Source organism: Strix aluco, chromosome 4 (assembly GCF_031877795.1).
Source record: "Strix aluco isolate bStrAlu1 chromosome 4, bStrAlu1.hap1, whole genome shotgun sequence".
Taxonomy (NCBI): Eukaryota; Metazoa; Chordata; class Aves; order Strigiformes; family Strigidae; genus Strix; species Strix aluco.
In genome coordinates, this window is record NC_133934.1 from 79,535,935 (window position 1) to 79,561,950 (window position 26,016).

Sequence of the window (26,016 nt, forward strand, 5' to 3'; positions counted from 1 at the left end):
TTTTCAGGGCAAGGCGGGGATAAAACCCAGAGTTTGCCCGCAGTTTCTGTCTTGGCATCAGGAGGAGGGGGCACGCCTGTCGCCTGCATGGGTGAGCAGGACATGGGTCACGGGAGCCAGATGTCTCACAAACACCCCTGTCCACCAGAGAAGCATCCGTGAAGCTGAGGACCTTCTTACTGCAGACTACCAAGAGCCAGGACCCTAAAAATGGAGAGCTCTTTGGTTCTGTAGCAGTTTGTTCAAACTGAAGGCCCCCAGAGATCGCACTGGGGAGCTGAGAGCAACAGATTGAATCCTGCTGAATCAGCACTTCCCAAGGGAAGGGTGTTCAGTCAGAAGACCTTTCTCCAGACTCTAAATTACATCAGCTGTTTGTTTATTTTAGAATAGGTTTTTCATGAGGGCCCCGTATCTCAAAACCCACTCTTACACTAAACTCTTACACCTGCCTATTTGAAAGGAAGACTTTGCTGCCTCTTTAAAAGGAAAAATTTCTTTTTCTTACCATGGAAAACTGCCACTATAAGAGCCTCAGGTTGTGACTGATGAGTGCTAAGTTTGTTTGTGAACATAGTCCTCTCAAGTATATAGATAAAATCTATGGGCCACAGCTTCAGGGAGGTGTGTTTGTATGCTCTCAGAAGCAGACATAAATAACAACAGACTCTGGATGCTTGGTGCCAAGTGACAGGAGCAGGGATGATAAATAGCTGCTTTCTCTTCTTGTTTCTTTAGAAATTAGTTCTCAAGACTGTTATGATATTCCACGAACGTTTCCGAATGACAGATCTAATTCATTGGAGGGCTTCCATAACCACTTTGTAAGTATGACTTGATCTGATGAGAGACGACAGTGACTGTGCTTGAATGCTTTGTTCCCATGTAAAAAAGCAAGCTGTACAGTGTTTGTGATTTTTCTCTTTCAGTAGAATATATTAATCTGAGTAGATTAGGTTAAAAAAACTCATATGATTCACAGCTGATTGCATAACTTATTTTGTTAAAGGAAATATATGTTAATTCTAGAAAAACAGAAGCATGTTGACAGTGGGAAGTGTTTCAAGTGAAGAACTAGATGAAAATTATGTCCCAATGAATCCCAACTCTCCTCCACGACAGCATTCCAGCAGCTTCACTGAACCCATCCAGGAAACAAACTATGTACCAATGACACCAGGCACGTTTGATTTTCCATTATTTGGAAAGCAAGTCCCTCCTCCTGCTCACATGGGTTTCAGGTCCAGTCCAAAGACCCCTCCCAGACGGTCAGTACCTGTTGCAGAATGTGAGCCACCGCCAGTGGATCGGAACCTCAAACCAGACAGAAAAGGTGAGGAAAATGTCCAATAGAAGTTGATTTTTACCATTTAAGAAAATAACTTAGCTCTCCCAACTTCTGATTAGTGGAAAATTATATTTTTAGAAATTCTAACAAAATATTTTACTATCCTATGAGATAGTGATAGCAAAAAGGAATCCTGGGATTATTTTTAACCGTATTAAAACATCACAATAACAATGCCAAATACAAGCACAGGTTTAAATTTTATTGCTGTAGTTATTCATGAAAAAAATGACACAGAATTGCTAACAGTCAGAAGTGTGAGTTTGAATCCTTATACATAGAAGGCAACTAGCAGACTTGTGATGGAGAGAGTGCACACAAGGCATTGGAGAGAATACAAATTCATAGCCATAACAGTGCTTGGTAGAGGAGCAGTACACATTTTCATTGGATGAAATAAAAGTTAAAAATAACTTATTTAACTATTTTAGGTATTTACTTTTGATATAAACATTGTTAGAGAAAATGAATTGTTACAAGAATGAGTTGTATATTGTGCTGCTTTTTAGTCCTTCCCAAAAGTATACAATGGTCTTACAAATTCCTACACAGAATAATGCTTACAAATGTGTTCAAATGAAGGAAGAATTAGATAGAAGAAACAGTGTTTACTACTAAGTAGGTAACATTAAGTCCTCATTTCAGTCTGTAAAAACGATGAAAACCATTTGATGTTTGAGCTGCTTAATACTTAAGTGTTAGGAGCCACATGGGGCAGTCATGGGAAGATGTTTAACATGTGGGCTGTGAAACTACCATATATATTTTCCTTGGGATCCAAATGGAAGGAGGAAACTGCTAATTCAAGCCAGCTCTTAAGATACGTTTGTTTTATCACAGGAGCTGGGTGCCATGCTTATATGGAAATTTGTATAAACTGTAGTAGGTGAAAATTTCCTTACCTTTATATGTGGTAGAATAAACAGTCATAAAGCAAAAGGAAAACTAGCTTTATGTGGAAACATTTTAAACTGCTGAATGTGAGGAAGATGTCTGTTTTAGGAGTCTGAGGAAACTGCAACAACTTCGAGGACAAAATTGAAAAAAAACCCTGAAATTCTAGAGGGCCCCTTCAAAGCTATCCAGAAAAAATGAATCTCTTGAATCTGGTGTGTACTGGGTTTATTCTTCCTTAAAATAAGGATTATTTGGGTGACCGGTGTTCTTAAGAAACAAAGAAGATGCTACTGTTGTGGTGTCTATAAGAGGTACTTGTATAGAGAATCACTAATAAATAGCTTAGATTTTCCAGTTAATCTAAAATGTTTTGTCAGCCAGCCTATCAGAAATAGAGGTAAATACTTAAGGAACTTACTTCCCTACTATGCAGTTTTTTAGACAAAATAACTAACTTTCTTGTAGAAGTGGGAACTAAAGAATGTTAGGTGAAATGTCTGCACTATTTTGTATTCGAGTAATTGCTATTTTTAAACTATGTGCTTGAAAAATTACTTGTTTACATTGAGAATGGCTGACTTCATTCTGGGGAAAACTCGATGTCAAATATTCAGATGATCCAAAATATTTGCTAACTAAACCTTTAAATTAGTATTTTTACCCTAAGTGAAAACAGCCTGTAATTAAGCGAAGTAGATAATATCATTTTGATCTAGATGATCTCAGTGTGAAATGGGAAGTACCATGTCTCATTCTGGCTGTCCATCTTCAGAAAACGAGGCATGGCCTTTTTCAAGACCTTGGCTCTCTGCTATGTCTAGTTGTTTCTGTGTTACTAGACAGTAGTTTTGTTTAGTTCTTAAGAAATACTGGACAGTAACAGATTGATGAAAGCTGATACTGGAAAATATTCTCAAAATAAGCACTGAACTGCTTTAAAATATTTTCCCTGACTGGCCAGTTTGTGTATTTTACTGATAAAGTGTTTGACCTTCAAAAGTAGTAAGTTTTGATGTTGAAAAGCTTCTCACTTTTGCTGTTGGCAGTGCAAATCAGTCACACAGATGTCTGCTGGGGCAGCATTGTTGCTCTTGCATCTCCTCTTGTGACTGAATTAGTGTTTTGCCTTCTAGAAATGACATGTAAGACTCCTGCTTTGCTCTTGTCTTCAAATGCTTTACAGCTAGAAAGACCTAGCTAATATCAGGAAAAGGATTTTTAGATGTACTGGCATGCCTCTTAATGAGTGTAGATTGACTGGCTGTATTTTTTGTTTGTAGACTTTTAGGAGCTGTAAAAGAATATGATTATTTAATATAATTTAGAAGATAAAGTAATTATGAAGTAAAACTGTCCCCAAAAGTAAATATTGTATAGTAAATGCTTATGGTTCAAAAAAACATTTGAGTGAGCCAGTGTGTGTGTGTTACTAAGATAAAGCCCTCAGTGATAAATCAGAATCATTACTATTCTTGGTAGCTCAAGATCTTCACAAAGTTTATCAAGCGCACTGCTGCGAGTCTTCCATTGTTGTGAAGAGCAGATACGATGACACATCAGGATGGTAATATATTCCCATTTCAGTAGTTGAGCTCTCGATGCAAATAGCTCCTTCCAGAAATACCTTTGGGAAAACAAAACTGCAGTTGTTTTTGAATTAAGATATGATAGAACTCTTGCTTTAGCGGACTCTTACCTAACTAAAACAAGTGTGTGCTTTATATTCTGCTATGTTGCCTTTTGAGCTTTCAAGTTCTTGTAGCAACTTCTATTATCAGGTTATTTCTGCTAATATAAATGTACTACAATGGTCTGCTACAAATTAGCGCATAGGAAGTATCAGTTTGGGCAGTATGTTCAATAAAATTTGACAGACACAGAAAGGGAGGAAATGGTACATAAAATAGTTACCTTCTGGTTATTACTATTTTAAATGTTGTGGGTTTTTTAGTGTGCCATTGGTTCAAGAATTTCTGTTGAAAACCACTGCTGCTTCTCTAAAAGATGGTATTATTGCAGAGATCAGACGTGTTGGTGATAAGGCCTTCAGTTATATGAGTGCCCATCTCATCTTCTCTCTGAAGAAGCAGCTCTATCTTTTTTTATTGGTTACAGATGGCTGCAACAATAGTGTTTGCACTGCCTCCATGTAACAATTTCTTTTTGGTAGCTATCCTTGTTATGAGAAATATCACCATCCCCTTTCACGTGAGCATTAGCTCTAGCTCGGTAATTTCTGTGTGGGCCAGGCAAGTTTGTTATGTTCAGTGCTAAAAATGCATTTGACAAATAATGCAGTGAAACTAGCCCATAAAGAATGCACTGCCTTTTGTTGTCAAATCTGTACGCTTAGCATCTTCTCTATTTTTCTTTGGTTTAAGGGCTTACTGCTTACAGGCAGTATAGTTTGACAAGGGTGGAAGATGGAGGGCTCGGTGATGGCAGTGGCCGTTCTGTTGCATATAGCCTGCTCTCCCCTCTGCTGTTTCTGTTTTGTAAACCTGAGATGAAGCACATACTCAAGTTACTTCTGATTCTGCTGTCTTTGAAGAATAATGTGTCAGGCAGCAAGGATCTGGCAATCTGTCTGTCAGCAGCAGTGACTGTAATGTCTGTGTCTTCACAGCTCTGATATAAGCACCTGATGTTCGGTTAACTTACTAAATTGTTAAAATCCTCCAAATTTTTAAGAATAGAATGCGTAAAAGTAGCAACTGTGACAGAGGACTGAGTTACGAAAAATCAATAACATGGGTAAACTAAATGTAGGTAATAAATAGGTCTAAAATTCACTAAAGTATGTGTATGTTCTTCCGAGGAGGGTATTTGCGCAGCCCTGCTGTGAGAGCCTGAGGCTCTTCAGTCTTCCTGCCTGAAGGAGTAGCCTGGGCCAGGAGCCATGGTGAGCTGTGAGATACACTGTGTCTGTCTTCCACTGGTTTCTAGAAGAGCTTCGTTCTAGAAAACGGGTTAAAAAATAACTACTTTTTTTAAAAAAAGTAAATATATAGCCTTGAGATTACACTACATTTTCATGTAGTTTCATTTTTCTAGCTCACAGCTGCTTCTTTAAGTGCGGGGAGCTTCCAGTACTTTCTGGAAGTCTTGAAAGTAATATCAAAACATGGTGTTGGCTTCCTGCCCCAATAACTTGAATCAAAGTGCTTTACTATTTCTTTAGAGAAGCATACCAAAAGGTAAGTGATATATTGCTTGGGACAAAATGGAGAGCATTTGCCCAGGTGCTTTTCTGCATTCACCTGTAATTGAATGACAAAAATAATCTGTTTTTTAATTTTTCAGGGTGCTATTTCTTTGATTATAAAGAACCATTATCTATATTGATTTTGTTTCTGCTTTTTGGCTGCTTTAGCTTGCCACAGTTGCATGTAGCTGTGATGCTAAATTAGAAGCATTGTTGCTAGCAAAAGGCTTCAAGCAGAAGAAATATTGCATTCATCCATGCAGTTGGGTCTTATTCCCCGAATTGTTCGAAGACTGTGACTGGTTCTGCCACAGAGCGATTAGGTGACATTTGTTTTGATGGTCGCATGTTCCTTCCTCAAAATACTATTTATCCAAGAAGGAGTGGTAGAATTAAAGGTGCCCAAATGCAGTGAAGCAAAGACTCCCTAGACAGCTAAGGCAGCAAAGAACTGCCAAGTTCTCTTCTGTTCCACTTCGTGCTTTCCCTGGGGCTCTTCAAAATATCTGAAAAGGGTTGTGATACGAGGCAATGGATCCTGTGATCTCCATCCTGTTGACAGCTTGCAGGACTCTAGTGAACATTTTGCTGCTCCACAGGGAACTGCTCTGTAGCAAGGCAGGTCCAGGGTGGCTGTGCTGGCAGTCCACAAGAATGTTTTAAGGCCTGACAGAGGTCTGTGAGTCTAGACGATCTTAATCTTCAGTACAAACGTGATGTAAGTCAGATCAAGGCAAGTGCATTGTTGAAAATAAAAGGGGTAGGGTGTGAACTGGTTTTTATAGGTCAGGCAGCAGCATTTGAGAGATGAGGGGTGTCTGAGCCTCTGCGCATGATAATGACCCCCTACTGCCCCATGATTTATTTCCAGGGATAGGAAGGAAGACTTTTGAGACCAAACAACTCCAAAGTAAGATTTATGGGGTTTTAAAGCACTCATTTAGGAGCTCGCTAGAAGGACTCCTTATAGCTGTGTAACATTTAGAGTGTGTGTGTACATCTCAGCTGTAAAGTTTGAAGCTCGTAAGAAATGTGTGCTTGCCATCTCGAGTGACAAAACATAGTTTTTCAATATCTGAATCAAACAGCTAAGTCAATGATGGAATTGGTGATGGAGGAATTTATTTCTTCAAACTCTTGGTTTGATGCCCTACATACTGTAACTTGGTAACTTCTCTTTTCTGAGGGGCAGCATGTCTCTGTACCAAAGTAGGTTTTTCAAGGTTCTGAAAAGAAATATATGAACCGTGGGAATATGTCTGAATTAACAATTCACAACCATGATAGAATGAAAAAGTTAAATCTCATTCATATAAATACAGTGTAACACTACCATTTTTGGTAATGTTCTGGGTCCATAGTACTTAAAAACACTTTACGAGAGTGTTCAGTTTAGCACAGATCCTAGTCCAGGGTCATGGGAGCTGTGATAGTACAATGCACTCAGGATCACTAAGGAGAATGCTGACAGAGACAGTAAAAAACTTGGGATTCTCAGCCTGCAACATGGTACTGGACTTGGCTCTGTTTGTCTTGAATAGCAATTGTATTTGCCCGAATACTGTTAGAAGTTAATTGCATTCAAGACAATTTTAAACAAGATTTTCAGTCCTAGTTTTGGGTTGGATTGCACAGATTATTTTGCTAATGACAAAAATAACCAATAGCTAGTGTAGTGCATTTTCACCTTTATGTTTTTTACAGAAGACTTCTCTTTCAACAAAAGTATATCCACATTTAGTCTGAGATGCTTCATGCAAGTTGAGTCCATACGATTGCCTTTAAAAGAGACTGCTGCTTGGCCCTGGTAATTTTCAGCCCAGCAAGTGGTAAACTAGGATTTAGAGACAGCGGGTGATGCACCCATTTCTTTTCATGCCAACAAAATACCCAGTTGCACGTTGAAAACAACAAAACAAACAAACAAAAGAAACCAAGGGAGAGGAAAAAAATTCTCATAGAGTTGGGACTTGTGATTGTTTTAAAAATGTTAAAAATTTTATCTGGTGGTTTTTTCTCATGGATTTTTCTCATTTAAGATGTTACAAGACATAATTTGTGTGGTTAAGCTGCAAATATGTGGATTGCTTATAAAAATATGGCTGTATCTTTGCCATGACTACTCATGAGCATCTCCCAAACAGATGAACTTTATAGAAAATTCCAATTTTCTTTATTTAAGAGCATAGGCCTGCTTTGAAGAGGTAATTGTGTACAGAGCTTTCATGTGGCAGGAAGCATCTGCCACATTCTGGCCCCCATAGGACCCACTGTGATGCTCTGGATGACCGGCATAATCACTCGTTGTTGTAGTGTAGTATGATGCTATAAAAATCCCAAGCAAAATAGGTGGTTGTTAAGGAAATTAAGAACCCTCATTAATCATGAAGTTAGTTATAAATAGCCTAGTGAACGGTTCCCTTGTTAAATATTTACGTGTTTGAGCGTCTGAGTTGGACAATGTGAGCATATTGCACATCCTGATATAGCAGGAGCACCACATGATCCTGAAATAAAACTTCAGAGAAACAGTTAAGGCATTTGTGACAACAGGAGCTGACATTTATTTTAAAATAATAATAATTAGAAGTTGGCAACACTGCAGTGTTCTACACTGTCATGATTGTCTTGCATATTCTTAAATAAAGAATCACTCATTTTCTCAGGCTTTAGGACAAGTAGGCATTGAAAAATTGTGAATGGTGATTTTAATCAGCAACAAGAACTTAACTGAAAGGAAACTGTAATTTTCATGATGACTTTTCTGAGCAGAAGTACTGTTCATTTTACTTTTAAGAAATCAATGCGTTTAATCCTTCCATTTACTGTCAGAAGTTACATCTCCTGTTCATTCCATATAGGAATTAAAAAAAAAATAAGATTTTGGGGGATGTTTTGGTGCTTCTTCAGAGTTCCTAAAGCAGGCTGAATACAAATTTATTGGGGTTTTTTCCTTCTTTTTTTCCCCACAAGCTCCAAAGACTTTTATTTAGCTGAAAATTACACTTCCTCCATGGCTGTACTAAATTACTTCTACAAGGCTAGTTTTTACTTACTAGCTTTAAATGAAATTTATATAGCTCTTTTTTCCGAGACACCAGTCCTTAACTTGCAGCTGTGATTTGCCTTACAAAACTTGAAACAACAAATAACTTCAAGTAAAAGATTTCATTTGGATGGCTGTATCACAGCTGCAAAGGAAGCTATGGTCTACTGAACGTAATGGTTTTAAAAAAATTTAACATCTGAGTTTTCCAAAGACAAACTGCAAGACTGGCTCTGATACTAGCAGTAGAGATGGTAGTGTTGAACATCAAAGATGCTAGGGAAAGCAGGAAGATGACAACCCAGGTAATAATACTCTATTTTTAATTCCCTCCATACAACTTTTCTTTTCTTTACTGTGTGCTTAATGCCTTTTTAAGGAAACAGTTTTTGATATACGTATTGCTATTGCATTGACTTTTTTTATAGACTTAATGATAGGCTTGATTTTTCCACTGAACAAGTTAGACTGTTAGTTTTTTGTGCTTTGTTTTTAAAAAAAAAAAAAAGGGGAAGTGATCTCAAGTAGTATCCCTTGGACTTAATGAATCTTACTGCAGCTTTAAACTACTAATCAATAAACACACCAGAACATTGTACTTTGGTCTTAAAACACTGTCTTAGTTATTGAATGCTTTTAGTTCATTGTGCTTTGGGGGGTTTTTAAATACAGACATGTAGAGTTACTTGCAAATTAGAGCAGTCAAGTAGTATTTGGATGATTAATAGCTTTGGTATTCTCTGAATAGTTTTTATGGCATTTGGCAAATATTTTATAAATACCAGTGAACTTTAGCTGTCAGATGCAGTTGGACTTCTTTATAATCAGATTTTTTTTCCAATTCATTCTTAATTTCTGGAGCATTCTAAGAACCAGTGCTCTGAGAGAAGTTACTTTGAGAAGATAAAGATGGCTAAGAAAACTGGAGAGCCTCTCTTTAGATGACTGCTTTTTATATTTCTTAATATTGAAATAATAAGTTGATTTCAGCTTGTTTTTACTGTCCTAAAGAGACTAGTTATCCCCATCCATGTGGTATCACTGACCAGAACTAAGCACACAATTGATATTCCTATTTGTTGCTGGATACTAGTATGGAAATGGATGTGAATGTTGTATAACTAAATACATGTTTCTAATTAGAAGTACCTTGGCAGGAAATAGTCTTAATAAAAACAGAGATGAAAAAGCAAATTCAGGATATTTGTAGAGCTCTGTGCTGAAGACCGTATACTCGGGAATCAGAGTTCACTGGGGTGAGGAAGAGGAGGATGAGGAAAGGGGGAGGTTATTCTGCAGAATTGAAAACCAAATAATAAACCCTGTGGGAGTAAGACTGTGAGCTTCAGCCTTGTTTTTTAAGGGAAAATTTACAGTGGTTCTGAGCACTGGAATTCTTGGACCTCAGTGCGAATTTCAGTTTCCTTTAATTGCAGAGAAAAGGTGGAAAGATGCGTATTTTTAAATGGAAACAAGAAACTGTTGTTATGTTTCTCTGAAAGTACTTTTGTGGATGCAGGGCACTTATGTGGCTGTTTCTGCCTTTTGCTCTCCCCCTCCTATTCTAAGTAAAGCACTGCTCTAGCATTCCTACGGCTGATCTCCTCATCTCATGAGGATTAGTCCTGTTGGCCAGGAAACGGCATTAAAAGATCACGGATTTCTTAAATTTTATGTCACGTTAGTGGATTTACCTTAAAATTTTAAGCCCTAAATAACTGGTATTTAAATAGAGCGTTGGCCTCTTTCGTGAGGATGTTTGCAATTTCCTGACGTAAAATCCCTTGCCAGCAAGCCATGGAGCAAGCAGCCAGTCAGAAAAGAAGTGTTCTTAACAGAAATCTTGTTTAGTGCTTAGAGCTTCAAGGCGATAGCCTGAAAACAAATGAGGCTCTTCAGTGAGTAGCTTACATCCTCAAAGCCAAAAATGTTAGGACCCACCTACACTGATGCAGGAATTTGCTGCAGTGGGACCCCCTTTTTCCCCCCAATATTATGTTCCAAGTGTTTTATGGAAAACAAAAAGAGAAGAATACATTAGCCGATGGAAAAACCAAAAGGTTTTTCACTTTAAACCATTATTTGAAACAAAAGCAAACATGTGAAATGGACTCTTCTCCTGATGTCTTCTCAGACAAAGGCAGCATTGACACACACCGAAATGCCAGGAGCAGAATTCATGCCGTTTGAGTGCACTCTAATGCTAGATCCATAATCACTTGTTCTGCTTGGCAGTTTTTACAAGCATCCATTTGTTAGAAAAATAGACTTCATTAGTGATTTTTTCAGCTCAGAGTGCTCTTGCACAGTATTTGTCTGATAGAACGTGCAGAAGATGAGCTTCTCTCTCCTGGCTGTAACACTTTGCATTTCACAGGTGGTGACTTGACTGAACAGTGAAAACATCTAATTTTCACTTCTTGTTTGGTTGGTTTCACTTGCCATAACTTATTTGGGGTTTTTTTCCCTTGTAGGTTTGCATCCAGTAGTGTTGCAACACAACTTACTTCCTTTAGAGTTCAAAAATATATATATAAACCCTATATTTTTTTACCCAGATTTATCTTTCCAAGAATAGGCCTGTAAGTTAAAAGTGTTGTCTTATCTGAGTGCCTAAACACTAGATAAGCTAATTTTGTCGAGTGCACCCTCAGCAAATTTGCCGACGACACCAAGCTGTGTGGTGCGGTCGACCTGCTGGAGGGAAGGGATGTGCCATCCAGAGGGACCTGGACAGGCGCGAGAGGTGGGCCCGTGCAAACCTCATGGAGTTCAACAAGGCCACGTGCAAGGTCCTGCCCATGGGTCGGGGCAATCCCAAGCACAAATACAGGCTGGGCAAAGAGTGGATTGAGAGCAGCCCTGAGGAGAAGGACTTGGGGGTATTAGCGGATGGAAAACTGACTGTGAGCCAGCAATGTGTGCTCACAGACCAGAAAGCCAACCATGTCCTGGGCTGCATCAAGAGAAGTGTGAGCAGCAGGTTGAGGGAGGGGATTCTCCCCCTCTACACCGCTCTTGTGAGACCCCCCCCTGCAGTGCTGTGTCCAGCTCTGGGAGCACCAACATCAGAAGGACACGGACCTGCTTGAGTGGGTCCAGAGGAGGCCACAAAGATGATCAGGGGGTTGGAGCACCTCCCCTGTGAGGACAGGCTGAGAGAGTTGGGGGTGTTCAGCCTGGAGAAGAGAAGGCTCCAGAGAGACCTTAGAGTGGCCTTCCAGTACTGAAAGGGGCTACAGGAAAGATGGGGAGGGACTCTTTATCAGGGCGTGTAGTGATAGGACAAGGGGTAATGGCTTGGGCAGATTTAGATGAGATATAAGGAAGAAACTCTTTCCTGTGACGACGGTGAGGCCCTGGCACAGGTTGCCCAGAGAAGCTGTGGCTGCCCCCTCCCTGGAAGGGTTCAAGGCCAGGTTGGACAGGGCTTTGAGCAACCTGGTCTAGTGGAAGGTGTCCCTGCCCATGGGAGAGGGCATGGGACTAGATGGTCTTTAGGGTCCCTTCCAACCCAAACCAATCTGTGGTTCTATGAAATTTGGGCCTGTGAGCCTAAACCACATGAAGTGTGTTCCTCAGTACTGCTGACATTGGAATGCTGTATGGAGCCAGGCTTTCCGTAGAGACCTGCTACTGTCCTTCCACCTTCACTGAGCTTCACACCCTGTGACACTTGCATTTAGTGATTATTTCTGAATAGAACAGATGTTGGAGGCCAGTCTGCTGTACAGGTGTGAGGCACTTCCTTCTCTGCATTGTATTCAGGTTGCTGCTTCTCAGAAGTACTAGGACGTGCTCTTGGAGAAAATTAGTGAGGTTACTCAGGAATTTCAGTCACAATACTCAAGTTGTAAAGTTCTAAAAAATATGTAGTTCTCTTCACAGATTTGGCTTAAGATGGTGACAACTGTCAATTTTTAGATAAAGAATGGCACTTCTGAAATTTCAGATGGATTTATTAAAATTATGTCTCTTGAGGGAGTGAGGGATATTATTAAGGACTTTCTGTGCCCTAGCTCGTGTTACTTTATCTTCTTAAATGGGCAAAAACAGGCTGGAGGAATTCTGCACTACAGACACAAATAAGTAACCTCAGTTTTGTGATTGTGATCCCCCCTCTCCTTCTCCTTTGCCTGGTGTCAGGGTCTTTTCTGTTGCACAGAATAAGCCCCTCAACAGAGATTAGGCCTTTTGTTTTTTAGGGCAGAAAAAATAAACCCTGTACAAACATTTTAATTCTCTGTGACATATTAAACTAGAGGAATTGCATTATCCTGGCTGGTCGGTGGCTGGCTGTTTTGCCACCAAATTTATTTAGGTTGAACAGTCATTCAGCAGGAAGAAATGAAAGCTCAGTGAGTTTATTTTATGCTGGAACATTTTGTATGTTCTTGTCTGATACAGAAGAGAAATTGTAGGGAACTGTCCTTATTTATATAGCTTCTCTGAAAGTGTCAGAATGGTTTATAAGTGCTAAATTAAGTATGAGGCAGGCAGTTACATAATATCCACATTTTTCAAATGGGGATAATCATAGTTCAGGAAGGTTAGCTGCGCAAGACCACGTAGCATCATTAACAGGAGTAGAAATAATGAATCATAGCCCTGAGTTCCTTGCGCTTATCTTCTGTATTATGGGCTTCAGGCACTTCAGCCTATGTTTGGCTGTAAGAGCAGAGAGGTTTTAAAGTACACACTGGTTAAATAATTTCATTAATCCTATTACGTCTGATAGATTTCTCACCGTACTTTCTATCTGTGCTTGTACGTCAATGCGTTGATCGGCATTTTAAATTGAGTTGTATTGGGACAGATGTCTTTTAAATCAGATTATAAAACTGTGGAACACAAAATTAATATGATGAGGTAGTTATATGAAGCATCAAGTTGTTCTTAATAAAAGGTGTTTTAATTTTAACTTCTACATTTGTTCAATTGATTTTAAGATCTTGGTCTTTTTATATAGGCAAGCTTTTATCATAGAGTTGTAGGCAAGGTACTTAATATTGAATCAGCTCAGAATGAGCTATGCCAACATGTTGGGTCGTGCTTTTGACTTAGCTCCAGTCAACAGCATACTTTACAGAAATGCTTTCTGTACCACTTTACAGTCTGGGTCTTTGGTCACCATTGCCCAACTGCTTGGCCTTTTCATTGGCCCTTTGAGCCATTTAAGGGAGCATCTGATTTTTGAAAGAGTGAAAAGAACTGTCTGTGTGAAAATAATTTCATGTACCTTTTCTTTTTAAGGAACCTGCATGGTATCTCAGAAGCACTGTGTAGAAGTTAAGATACAGTAAAAAAACCCTTTCTGTTTACCTTTCTTGTTGTTACTTGATTATTCCCAATACTTCAGTGATAACAGTAATAGAGCACTTCATATGCAAAACCCTTGGGGTAGAGATTTGCAAACTTCTGGTGTTTGTTGCCAAGTTTATTTCTCACAAAGCATTCTCACTCGTTGCTGGTAGTACCAGCCTACATGTGAGTCTGTACCAGACCTGTTCCATTTTGTGCTGTAGGGCAACTTTCTAACATAATCAGACTTAAGCTTTTTATTTGGCTTATTGTAAAGATCTACCTCTCATATGGCTTCTTGGTGTACCGCTTGAAGGCACTCGCCTTTTCTAATATTAACACTTTGTCAGATAGACTTTCATGAAAGGTTAGGGTTGTTATGCATTATTGATCATATTTATTTAAAATAGATGGTGTGACCTGAAACACTCGAGTTTGGTCAAGTTGGCCAAGGACTTCCTTTTTGGGAGAGGGGTTATATTATTGCCTGTAGGGAGCTTATTGACTCTACTGTTCTCTTAGTTTGTACTCTCCACCTTGTTACCAGATTCATCTAGAGTGTTAATGTTGTGTGATAGCATAACATAGGGGAATGTTATGCTAATAGCATGATAGCATAACATATTGGGGAATGATTAGTGCATCTACTGCGCTTGTATATAGGTATATACGATTTTAAAAAGGCTTAGAGGAGGTGATTTTATGACAGGGTCATTTGTGTTGAAGGTTGGGTTGTGTCATGGAGGGGGACAGTATGCAGGCTGGGAGCTTGGAAAGAAAGTCCCCCTGTGTCTGCAAGGTCAGAGGTGGTTTTGGTACAGACAGTTAAAGACCTCTGGGGAACAAGTTTAACAAATACAGTGTGGAAAAAGATTCTTGGGGCTTCTCAAGTGGGAGATGCACGGTGGGTAGGAGACGTCCCAAGAGTATCGCTATTTGCAGAATAATATTGTGACTAAAGAGGATTTAATTTCTTAACTTGCATCTGAAACTAGCTATTCCTCAAATATGGAATTTTTTTATGTAATGCAATTTGAAACCAGTTAATAGTAATGATCAGTTACAATATTTGTTGATTCACTTTTTAGCCTTTTTGTACACCTTTTATGCTTGCCTTCAACAAATTACTTGCATGCAGTGTTTTCTTTGTTTCTGGTTTGGTGCTTAAGCCCTTAGTGTGAGACCTAGCTAGACTGTAAAACTCTCCTTCAGCAGCTTGCTTATGCTTGTGGCGTTAACCTTTCTGCAGGGGGTTGTGCTGTTTATTTACAAAATTCCATTTTCCAGTTACAAATAGAATATTATTAAGAGAGTCTTCTTTTTACCAATTAGGTCAAAGTCCTAAAATTTTAAGACCTAAACCACATGGTTTAGAGCGAACTGATTCACAAACCATAGGTGACTTTACTACAAGAAGAAAGGGTATGTACTTTAGCACTGTATGTATATGGAGCTTTATAAAAATAAGTAAAACAAAATTAAGACAACTGTTATTCTAGAATAACTGTAACTCTTGTATAGTCTTCTATTATAATCTAAGATCATGGATGTGTTTTCCTTGCCAAGCGAAAAGTTTCCTATATGAGGAATTAAGGTCCTTCTGGCTTGAACAGCTCATGGAAACATTTCCTTGACATTTACATGGGTGTTCTGATCTCTTAAGTTGTAGCTGTTCATACTTTGGATTTACTTTTGTCTATTTATTTAGAAGCCAGTATATATGACTTACCTGTAAGTTCGTTGAAGTAACTTTTGTTTACTTGGATCTCCTGCTGTTGGCAACACTGAAATAAAGCAAAATATTGATCCTATGATCATTTACTAGTATAGAGATTTATTTATGCATCTTAATGAGCATTGCAATTAGTCTGATGGGCTTTGTTGAAGGTGCTGAGTTCATGCCTTATACAGTCACAAGAAGCAGAGGAGATTACAATGTTAAAAATCTTACAGAAGCGTCATTGATCATTACCTTTGGTTGTTAAAGCCCATTGCAACTGGGTGAAATATTTCTGCTGTTCTCAGTGGGCTTTGGACAAAGTCCTGACTCTATTTCTGCTGGAGCAGTACCTTGCCCACCATTTATACCTGCCAGGTAGTCTCAGGCCTTTACAGAGGACTTGAGCCAAGCTGATCATTTTTGTCACTCATGCTTTAGTATCATCTTGCCTATGTCAAGTTTGGTTCTGCCACTCTTATCTCATATGATGCCTTATATCTTGAGACAGATGAGTTGTAGTTCCTCTTCTGAGTCTGTGGTGACAGCTTTTTATGAGTTAAAGTGGCAGAATTAGTGGAGTAGGCTTGATATGCTTAGAGTGTGTAATTATGGCTTCTTAACAGAGAAAAGGAGAAAACTGGGATACTAAAGACATACTTACCCAGAACATCTGAATCAGGAGTCTTTATGTTCAATATATGATAGCTGACTTTTCAGTAAACTCAATCTGAAGAGTGAATATAATGGAAGTATAATGAATACAGTTCTGCTTTTTTCTTGTGAGACAACTACACTGATTAAGCAACTGATTTCTGTCAGTTCCTCATGTGGTCACTTATGACAGTTCTTACTCCACATGAACTAGTGCTACATGCCTGACATTTGATCTTGGAAAATCTGCTAATAGGCAGCAAACTGATGGGGAAGATGAGGAGAGGAAGGGGTGTTGTGATAATGACATTGCATTTTATTTTCTAAAATCAGTTTTAGGGAGGGTGAAGTTGATATTCAGCAGTTTGACTATGTGATTTTTTTTTTTTTTCACAAGTCCTTTTATACTTTTTTTTTCCTAACGTTTAGGAGGGGTGAACTATTACAAGCTGGGGTGGAGGGATAATGTGTTTCTCACTAATATGCTATTTGTGATTCTGTTCTGAAAATGGAATTTAAAAATGGCACCTTTTCTAGAACAACGTTAGCTGTCATTAATGGCACAGACACGCTGCTACTCTGCTTGTCTGTTGGTAAGCACTGAAGCAAGCCGAGCAGCGCTTGGAATTGAAGCTGGGTGTTAGCTCATCTCTCACTTTTGCAAACTTAGTCTTAGCTGCAGATTCTGCCCACACTTTGAGCAGTGAAACCTCATCAGTAAGGGCGCATGTATGCAGTGAGGGCAGAGTTTGCATAATAATAATTGTCCCTGAGCCAAGAAAAGTACCCAGAGTTGGCTCTGCTGAAACAGTCTATCAACCCTGTCCTGGGCTTGTCAGTTCAACAAGTCATTGTGGAAGAGTAAAGACAGAACATGATGCTTGCCATTTTCAGAGTCTCTTTTCAAAACAGAATTACTACATACAAGTATATATTGCAAAATTCTTAAATTGTGGGGGTTTTTTTCTAATTGATGTTCCTTTTCAGTACCTGGAAAGATTAAAAATATAAGTTACTACATCATGACTTTCGATAACTGAACAGTGTCATCTTTTCCTAACTAGTATTTGTAATTTTAAAACCAGTATTTTTTTGGTATTTAGACTTTGAAAAGCTATTAAATTTGTTTAGGAATGTTCTGTGCTTTAAAATTGTCTGTTTCTTATATAGCAAAACCAGCTCCACTAGAAATAAAACCTCTGCCTGAATGGGAAGAATTACAAGCCCCAGTGAGATCTCCTATCACCAGAAGCTTTGCACGAGAGTAAGTTTCTTAGCTTTTCCTCATTTGGTTTAATTGATTTTGTTGACTAGAGTGTTAGTAAATGTGTGTACATCTGTACTATATTTTTAGCCTGTGTAATACAAATTGAGGTTTCCTTTGGAAGTGAATGTGTATATGTGTGTGTGCACGTATGTATGCTCCTGTGCATTGAAACAAAATGTGTCCATATGAATTGTTATTTTGTAATATTAAATATAAGAGACTGTGTATAACCAAAAAATGTGACACTCTAGTAAACTTCCGTGAAAATTTCAGCTCTAATATGCTTATTTTTGTTGTTTACCAGGAGGTTTAAGATATTCGAGATGTATTGTTTGTAAAATAATTCCTGGTAATTAGCTCCTCCAGGTTTCCCATGTCTCCCAGACCGGATTCAGTTCATAGCACAACTTCCAGCAGTGACTCGCACGACAGTGAAGAGAATTATGTATCCATGAATCCAAATCAGTCCACTGAAGACCCAGTATGTAAAATCTACATCTTAACTACTCTCTTCCTGTGCAGTCCTTACTTTTAAATCATGCAAACACAGATCCTTCCACTCAACATCACTCCCTTTATAATTCTAGATCAAAATAATAATAAAAATCTCCATAGAAAAACTGTAATTTTGGTAAGATTTCACTGCCGAAGTTAAGAGCATAATCGTACATAAAGAGAATTGTTAGTATCCGTATCTATTGTACAGAACAGTTCAATACGTGCCTTTTTTCTTCTTCCCTAGAAACTGCCTCTTCTTTGTAGTTGCTTGTCCTGGGTTATGCACCAGTTCAATATTATGACATCAAGGGAAATCAACTGTCTTAGGACCTCTGAGACATGCTTAAAAACCTTTATGAAAAGGATGTCTTCTAAGAAATTTGGAGGGAACAGGGGAAAAAAAGGATTTATATTTGTTGTTTACATTCTATAAAAACTGAGCTATGTGTACTTTTATTAGACTTTTTTCAAAGAAGAGGGTAGAAGCAGTCTTTGTGTATTGAGTATCTGTATTTTTTCCTCTTTGGGGGAGAATTTTCTCAGATACTAAAGTTTCAGAGATTCAGCTTGCAGTGCAGTAGATGAAGAGATAGTTAGGAACAGTTAATGGTGCATGCTCCATTTTTTGTTTGGTTTGGGGGGAAGGAGAGAGAGAAGAAGAACCAATAATAGTATTTTAAAGTAAGAGAGTAGCAGTAGACCTAGGCCTAAACTGAAATGTGGTCCAGAATATCCCTGAAGCACTGGAGGAAAACCTGTATCTTGAGCTCAGCTTTTCAGTATGGTTCAATGCATTCACCACATTTTCCCGTCTTAGTAGGGAGTACGGCACCATTTTTCATCTTTAAAGCATGATGAAAGACCTTTGGGGAGGGCCTGTCTAGCACCCTTTTTGTTCTGTTCGTTTGTCTGCCTTCTTTATATGGCATGTGCTAGCCCATTTCACTATGCCCTGGGCTCCCGTCCTCTCGCAGTGCTGCTTGCTTCCCCGTCCCCTGCTGCTCTGGATACTCTCCCCGACCTCCTCTAGCCTCTCTCCCCTCCAGCTCACCATTGCTGCCTCTGGATGCTGCCTCTTATGTCCCCCCTGAGCAAGCCCCTCCCGCCAACTTCTCTGCGGCAGCTCGGGCTGGGTGCAAGCTCAGGAGCCCGCAGAGCATCCTGGCCCATGCTCTGACCTGCCAGCAGCACAGGCACGCTTCCCAGGTCAAGGGTGCTTCAGCAGTGAGGAGCTGATGACCTAAAAACTTAGCTCCTCTCTTGCAAGAGGCATTGGTAAGTAATCGGTGATGTCCCATTTTACAGATGCAAGAAACATCCCATTTTACACAAAGGTTTAGAATCGCCTATGCCCACAGTCCTCCCCACAGCAGAATTGAAGTTGAAATTGGGGATTTCTGTTGATTCTTACAATGACATTTCAGGGACTTAACTTCAGTGCCAAGATGGTATAATTAATATCACAGCTCAGACAGCCTGTCATTAATATCTTCTGTTTGCTTGCACCGTTCATTCTTTAAGGTTGTTCTACAGATTTCCTTTCACTTTCATATATTTAAAGTTTCTGTTTTCTAATGCATATGTTCTGCCTGTCTAGTTTGTTTGAAATAACAATTATTTTCTGTTTAAAGAGTAACAGCTTTTTATTTATGCTGGAAACATTGATACAGAACCTGATTTTTGTATGTTAAATATGGAGAAATTTGTTTAGAGAATTTGGGCAACAAAAATGAACTTTGTCTGCGTTGTTTGTGTTTGTCCTTGTTATCACTTAATGAGTTGGACGATACAGATATAATGGATAACTTCAATTTAAAAAGCCCAGCCCATGAAGCTTTAACCCATAAAATATTTTATTTCCTAGAGAACCTGAACATTTCCAGATATCTGAAGGCCTTTGTTTTAAAATGTGCCAATTACATGGATGTTTTGGAAATTTTTATTTGTTCCAACTGCATCTTAGAAGGAAGTCCATACTTTTTCATCTTTTTCTGTCATCAGCTTTGAAGCATCTTGTTTGGACATGTCATACTTCTGTTTAATTTAATAAAACCAGCAATATTCTGCTTTTTCTTTCAAGTTGCTGTCAGCCTTACCCTTCTGTCTTTCCTTCTGCCTTCCTCTTCATTTTTTGCTGACTGCTGCCCTCTGTCTTCCTTTTTTTTCTTTATCTTTTAGAGAAGAGTCCTTCTATTGTACTGTTCCTATAACACCTGTTAAGAGGGAGGGATCAGGCTGGGAGAGGACAGAGGAGGTGAGGTTGTAAAAGTCTGGGCTAATTGAAATTTAGGTATATATAATGCAACTTCAGTTCAGGCAGCCCTACACAAATTTTCCAAAGTTTTAATCTTTTGGTCTTATCAATTGAATAATACTTTTTGATTTTCAGCTTAATCATGATGGCTTTTGAATGAAATGTGAAAGTTTCATTTGAAGTTTTGACATTATTGTAAGGCTGAAATTCTTGTAAGGTATTTAAGAGCAATTTAAGGAAATAAAAAAGTTTGTACTTAAGTAATGCTAAATTTGAGATGTAACCATTTAAAAGAGCAAAGCACACTCCATTCTTATCTCATGATACAAAAGGGACATTAGGTGGAAGGCTTGGTGGCAACCTTACGTTTGGGGGGTTGGTTATACAATATTGTTATACAATATAATGAAATTTGCATGGTTTAACTGACTGTAAGAGCTCTCAGACAGTTCTTTAACGTTTAATATTTTGGCAGTTTATAATGAAGTGTATTTGATAGCGTGGACCATTAACATGTACATTTGTAGCTGAAGTTATTTATATTATATTTTCAGAATTTATTTGGAAGCAACAGTCTTGACGGAGGAAGCAGCCCTGTGGTAAAACCTAAAGGAGATAAACAAGTAGAGTATTTAGATCTGGACCTAGATTCAGGAAAATCTACCCCACCTCGTAAGGTAAGCATATCTTCAACTCTTGCACTTCTGCCATCAAGAGTTTAAAATTTCTTCACAAATACTTGCTGGGAAAGAGGGAGCCTCCAGCAAGATCATCTTAACTAGCTTGTCAAATGGTCAATCGGAGCACCTATGCTGGGCCTTTCAGAGAAACCTGTGCTTGTTGTAGATCTGTCTGTGACAGCTACTTACTTTTTGTTGTTAATTTATTTTCACTTTTTTTTTTTCCACTCTCCCTTGCCTTGCCCAGAAAAAGAGCAGTGGTTCAGGCAGCAGCGTGGCAGATGAAAGAGTTGATTACGTTGTAGTCGACCAGCAGAAAACGCTAGCACTGAAGAGCACGCGAGAGGCATGGACTGATGGGAGACAGTCTACAGAATCTGAAACACCTACAAAAAGCGTGAAATGAAAATACTGCTTTTTCTTCAAAGAACAGAAAGGAGTGAATTTTGAAGAATTACAGAACCACAATGGCAGTGTTGTTCGTCCGTACAGTACCTGATTCACTGGTGTGTGAATAGGTTCTTGACTGAGTACGATGGAAGCCAAAGGACACTTTGAATAGATCAGAGGAATTTTAAGATCATAAATTGGCTCTGTGGTCTCTGGAAAAATTGCAACCTGTAAATAACATGTAAAATAGTATCGCTTAGCTTTCAGAAAACCTTTTGTTCTGTAGTTAACACATTTGTAGTATTACTATGTTTATGCACTTTTTCAGTTACAACATTGGTTCAGGTATTCCCAGTTAGTGTACCTTAACACCTAATTCATCTGGAGAATTTTTTTTCCTTACACTACTATTCCTTACAATTTTAGGTTAATTAAGCTACATGTAGATACAGAAATTAATATTTGAACTTCATTTTAACAACTTAAAATTGATTTTGCGGAAATACTTTCACAATTGAATAATCTACTTGAAATGCCAAGAGACGACCGTTAGTTACATACTTGTTTATATTTAATACACGCAAGATTATCTGGAAGTCTACAGGTTACCTTCCTAACAAAAATTGCTGTGAGTTAATAATAATGAACTGTACTGGGTTTAGACCTACAATCCTGGCTTATATGTTAGTTGTTAGTGGTGGAACTTCTATTGTATTTTATTAATGACAGTGTTCTGTGTTCAATGGGTGAAGATTCTGCAGGGTGGGATCTTACACTTTTAAAGACTGAATAATTAAATATCAAGTAAGCCTGCAAACCACTGATGGCATGCAGTAATATTGTGATCTCACACTTATTAACAAGAAATAACCTTTATATTATTTACAGAAGGTAGAGTATATAAATCAGGTACGTACCAAGCACTATTGTGCTAATACACTGATCAGGTTTAGACAATGAGCTTTAGTTTTTTACTGTTTAGAAGTTCTAATGTCAGTTTTCAGTTCAAGATTAATGGGACAGTTTGACATTCACTGTTTGTAGTACTAGCAAAATACTGTGATTTTTGAATTAGACATTAATTCAAATGGAAATACTATGTTTTGACACCATAGTGCCCTTCTTATGATCTCTATTTTACTTTAATCTCCTGCTTGGCCTTATGTTTAAATCCCTATGCAACTGATATTTTATATCTCTGTTTTTAAAAATTAGATAATATACTTAAATGATCCCCTTGTAAACCACTTGTTGCTCTTTCCTGGTACAGGATTTTAAGCTCTGTATACTGTGATCCTTTATTTTACTATGCCAGTTCCAAATAATAATCTGCCTTGGTTTAGAAACGTTTTTTGTTATTTGGAAGAAGATAGAGTTCTTTAAATACGTGAATGAGTTAGGTCTAGATAGAAAACTTACTAACACTTTTTTTTGTTTTACACAAACACCCTCAAGTAAGCGGTTGGTTTTATTTTCCCGCCCCATCGTTTTATTTTGTCCAGATCATTTAAAAGTTGTGCATAGAGCTGTGTTGTTTTCTGGCATGTTGGCCTTAGTACTGTGCCTAATCTACCATTGGTTGTTCCTCTCCCCTCACAGCCACAACCTACAGTATGTAAATTATCTTATTCTTAACAAAGGTTCTTTTTAAATTAGTAATATTTTGATGCTTTGAATGTTCATTTTAAAAAAAGAAACTAAACACAATGCATTTTGAGGTGAATTTTAAATAAATCAAGTTGTTCAGTTTTGATGTGTAAACTCAGTCCTGTGAAACGGCAAACCGATGTTGATGCGTCTATGAAGGTGCCTAGATACGAACGACACTTTTTCAAAATTGTATTAATACCTCTCAAAAAAAATGTACAGCTAAACAATTTTCAGAATGCATCTCTGCACCAAGCAGCTAAATAATCTGAATTCCCAGTCTTTTGGGAGTCAGAAGTGATTTGAGCCAGGGGACCATGATGGCTCAATCAAAAGTAGCTCAAATCCATAAAGATTCTGGAGCTATAGCTCAACTCTGCTGTGACGGCCTTCCTATCCAGTGATAACCTCTTCTTCACTGACGCTACAGTTGAAGCACCCATCGGCATGGCGAGTACTTGGTGACTAATGTAATGATGGTTTTGTTTCAGGACACCGGCTTTTAAGCGTTTTATCCGTGCAGTGACAGCAGTGCATCTCCACTGCTGAGATGCCTGTAATTCGTTAACAGATGTGGTTAGATAATCACTCTGCTGTTTATTCTACAGAATTGTTTTGGTGCTTGCCATAGGGGAGAAGAATCTGTGCTGTGGCCTCCTGTACTCGTGTGTGCACCCAAGGAGTAAGATGATCTTGGAATATTTCATACTCGTGTTTCTATATTCTCTCAATAGACGGGAGAATTTGAGGGAGAAGGTTTGGAAGGGCTACTCATCTTTTACCTATCCTTAACCTATCTGTCCTTGAAACATTTACCAACTACACAACTATGTATTATTTTTAAAATTCTTTGGGTTTTTGTAATCAAGCAGTGATACTTATATTTAGATATCTATACTATTTTTTTCAGATGTTGTGAGCATCTCTGGTAATGAAGTATAAACTGGTATCCTAGGCTGGCCTCTCTTGTTGAGCTAGTGATATGAGCTGGTTTTCCTCTAAATTTGCTGATATCAGTCCTTGGTTTTCAGACAACACTTATTCTTTCTTCATTTTAAATTTGGCAGCATTCACAATGTTAATTGTTACTATGATTGAGAATCCACTCTTAATTTCTAGGTTTTTTTCCCCTACTTCTGTTAAGGAAAACAGCAGGTTCTAGCCTGTACAGACAATGTAATGCTTTCTAAGTAATAGTCTAAAATTTCTCTTTAATTAGACTTCTAAGCAGTTTTCTTTCCCTAATTCCAGTAATACATTTTCTCTACTTATATGTATGTTCAGAATCAGAGCTGTGATACTAACTCTGGATGATACATCTCATTTTCACCTATAAAGCTAGAGTGAGACTTCATGCTGCAGGTCTGTCTGAGCTCTTGGATTGTCTAAGGATGTGAATATTAAGCTGAAAATGTGAATCCTAAAATTATAGGTGGTAGAAAGAAAGCTAAACTGATGTTAACCTTGTATATCTTTTAGTTACTAGCTTTGTGAGGATGCTCTAGTTAGAGGGATGGGTGGTGGTGGAAACTCCAGTAGACACGGATGCAGAAGTAGTTTGTGAGTGGCATATGTCAAGTGTTCTTTTTCGAACAGGTAAGTTCTTTCTTGTTTCACTAAAACAGCACGTTGCCAGTTGTGGATATAGTTTTCATTGCTGTATGTGTTGTAAACAAGAGTCATTTTGAACTGCAAATAATGTATGTGTAATAGGTCTTTTAGAAATACACAAAATTTTGCTCACAAAAATCAAAAGAAAAACTTAGTGCCTCATGCACTAAGATTGACTCTAAAGATGACTTAATATCACTTCATGCTATAATCTGAACAATGTGTTTTCTGGTAAGTACTAATGGTCACACTTTTACACACTGTGGCATAATCACTATTACCTCATGAAGTGCAGGTACAAACACAGCTGTTCTGCTAAAAATTTGTAAAATGACACTGAAAAAGATAAAGTAAAAATGTGATCATCAGTCTTTTTTACTTAGATTTGTATTTACGTAAAAAAATAAATTAACAATCCATTCACGTATGGCAGTTGTGACATAGTGCCACACATAGGGTGTACAGACAAATTACAATCTTGCTGCTTTAAGTAATTCAGAATTCTTTGCTCCATGTAGCTAAATAGGAAGTGATGGGCAGCTCTATAGCTTTCGCATTGCACTGTGAGCTAAGCAAGATTTTTATCACAGTGAAATTTAAGCTCAGCTATAGTAATAGACTGCAGCAGTCAATTATATATATGTATAGTAGTCTTGCAAAACTGCTCTGGACGAACCTTCCATTCCCTCCTTTACTATAGAGGTTTGTGTCACGAAAAGCCTAAGGATTTGCTCAAGAAAAAGGTATAGCCATACGGTATCAGTGTGCAATTTTAGAAAGCAATAATATCACTTAATCTGTTTGGATATTTTACACCTATAGCTCTTAAGAAGCTAAGCGCTATCCACAAATAAATTTAAATTTGGAGATTATCCTCCATATTTCTTGCATCTGCTCTTGGCCTCTGTGTATTGTACCAAACACCACTGCTTAAGGTTCATTTCTTGTTGTTTGTCTTATTACATGGGAATACCAATGTGGTCCGTGACCACAAAAAAATAAAAATCCTTGTCCAGCAATTAGTGTGATAAATGTTCCACAGAAACTTTTGTGTTGATTGGGTGTAGGTGAACCAAATACCTTGTTGTGAGGAACAAGCAATTTGGGTGCAGATCTTAACCTGATGAGGTGCACAGTGGAACAAAACAAAAAGGTGTTTGAGATGGTTAAGAACAATGTCTTTGACATTAAAAGTTTCCCAGTAGAGGTTTATGGTTCAGCATCCTTGATGTTAATTTTCAGTAACAAAAGTGGGAGAATAGCAGGTATTGGATGCATGACTAGTTGAAAGTCTTTTGCTATGTCGTTGTTAGAGCTAGACTGTTCTGATGCCAGTGGTTTTCTTTTTAGATGGTCTTTAAAAGAAAATTCCCATGTTTTATTTGAAAGGGATGATCTATGTTTGCTTCAACTTTTTTATAAGAAACAAGTCAGCTGAAGTGTACAGTTGTGTAATCTGCAGTGTACACACATAATTTAAGAAACACTAAACATTTTGGTA

At 38.1% G+C, this 26,016-nt stretch overlaps 1 protein-coding gene across 5 annotated transcripts in view; it reads left to right on the forward strand.

The window, feature by feature from the left end:
• The window catches only part of GAB1 (GRB2 associated binding protein 1), a 101,056-nt gene extending 78,050 nt beyond the window's left edge, over positions 1-23,006 (forward strand). For 3 of the 5 annotated variants that reach the window (XM_074823730.1, XM_074823733.1, XM_074823732.1), the window contains 7 exons: positions 739-824; positions 1,030-1,333; positions 15,130-15,219; positions 17,339-17,432; positions 17,793-17,916; positions 20,742-20,864; positions 21,115-23,006. In XM_074823730.1, the coding sequence (XP_074679831.1) occupies positions 739-824; positions 1,030-1,333; positions 15,130-15,219; positions 17,339-17,432; positions 17,793-17,916; positions 20,742-20,864; positions 21,115-21,273 (980 nt within the window). In that variant the 3' untranslated portion in view covers positions 21,274-23,006. The remainder of the gene's footprint in view (positions 1-738; positions 825-1,029; positions 1,334-15,129; positions 15,220-17,338; positions 17,433-17,792; positions 17,917-20,741; positions 20,865-21,114) is intronic. The other 2 variants (XM_074823734.1, XM_074823735.1) reach the window with 1 other exon arrangement.
• The last annotated feature ends 3,010 nt before the right edge of the window (positions 23,007-26,016 follow it).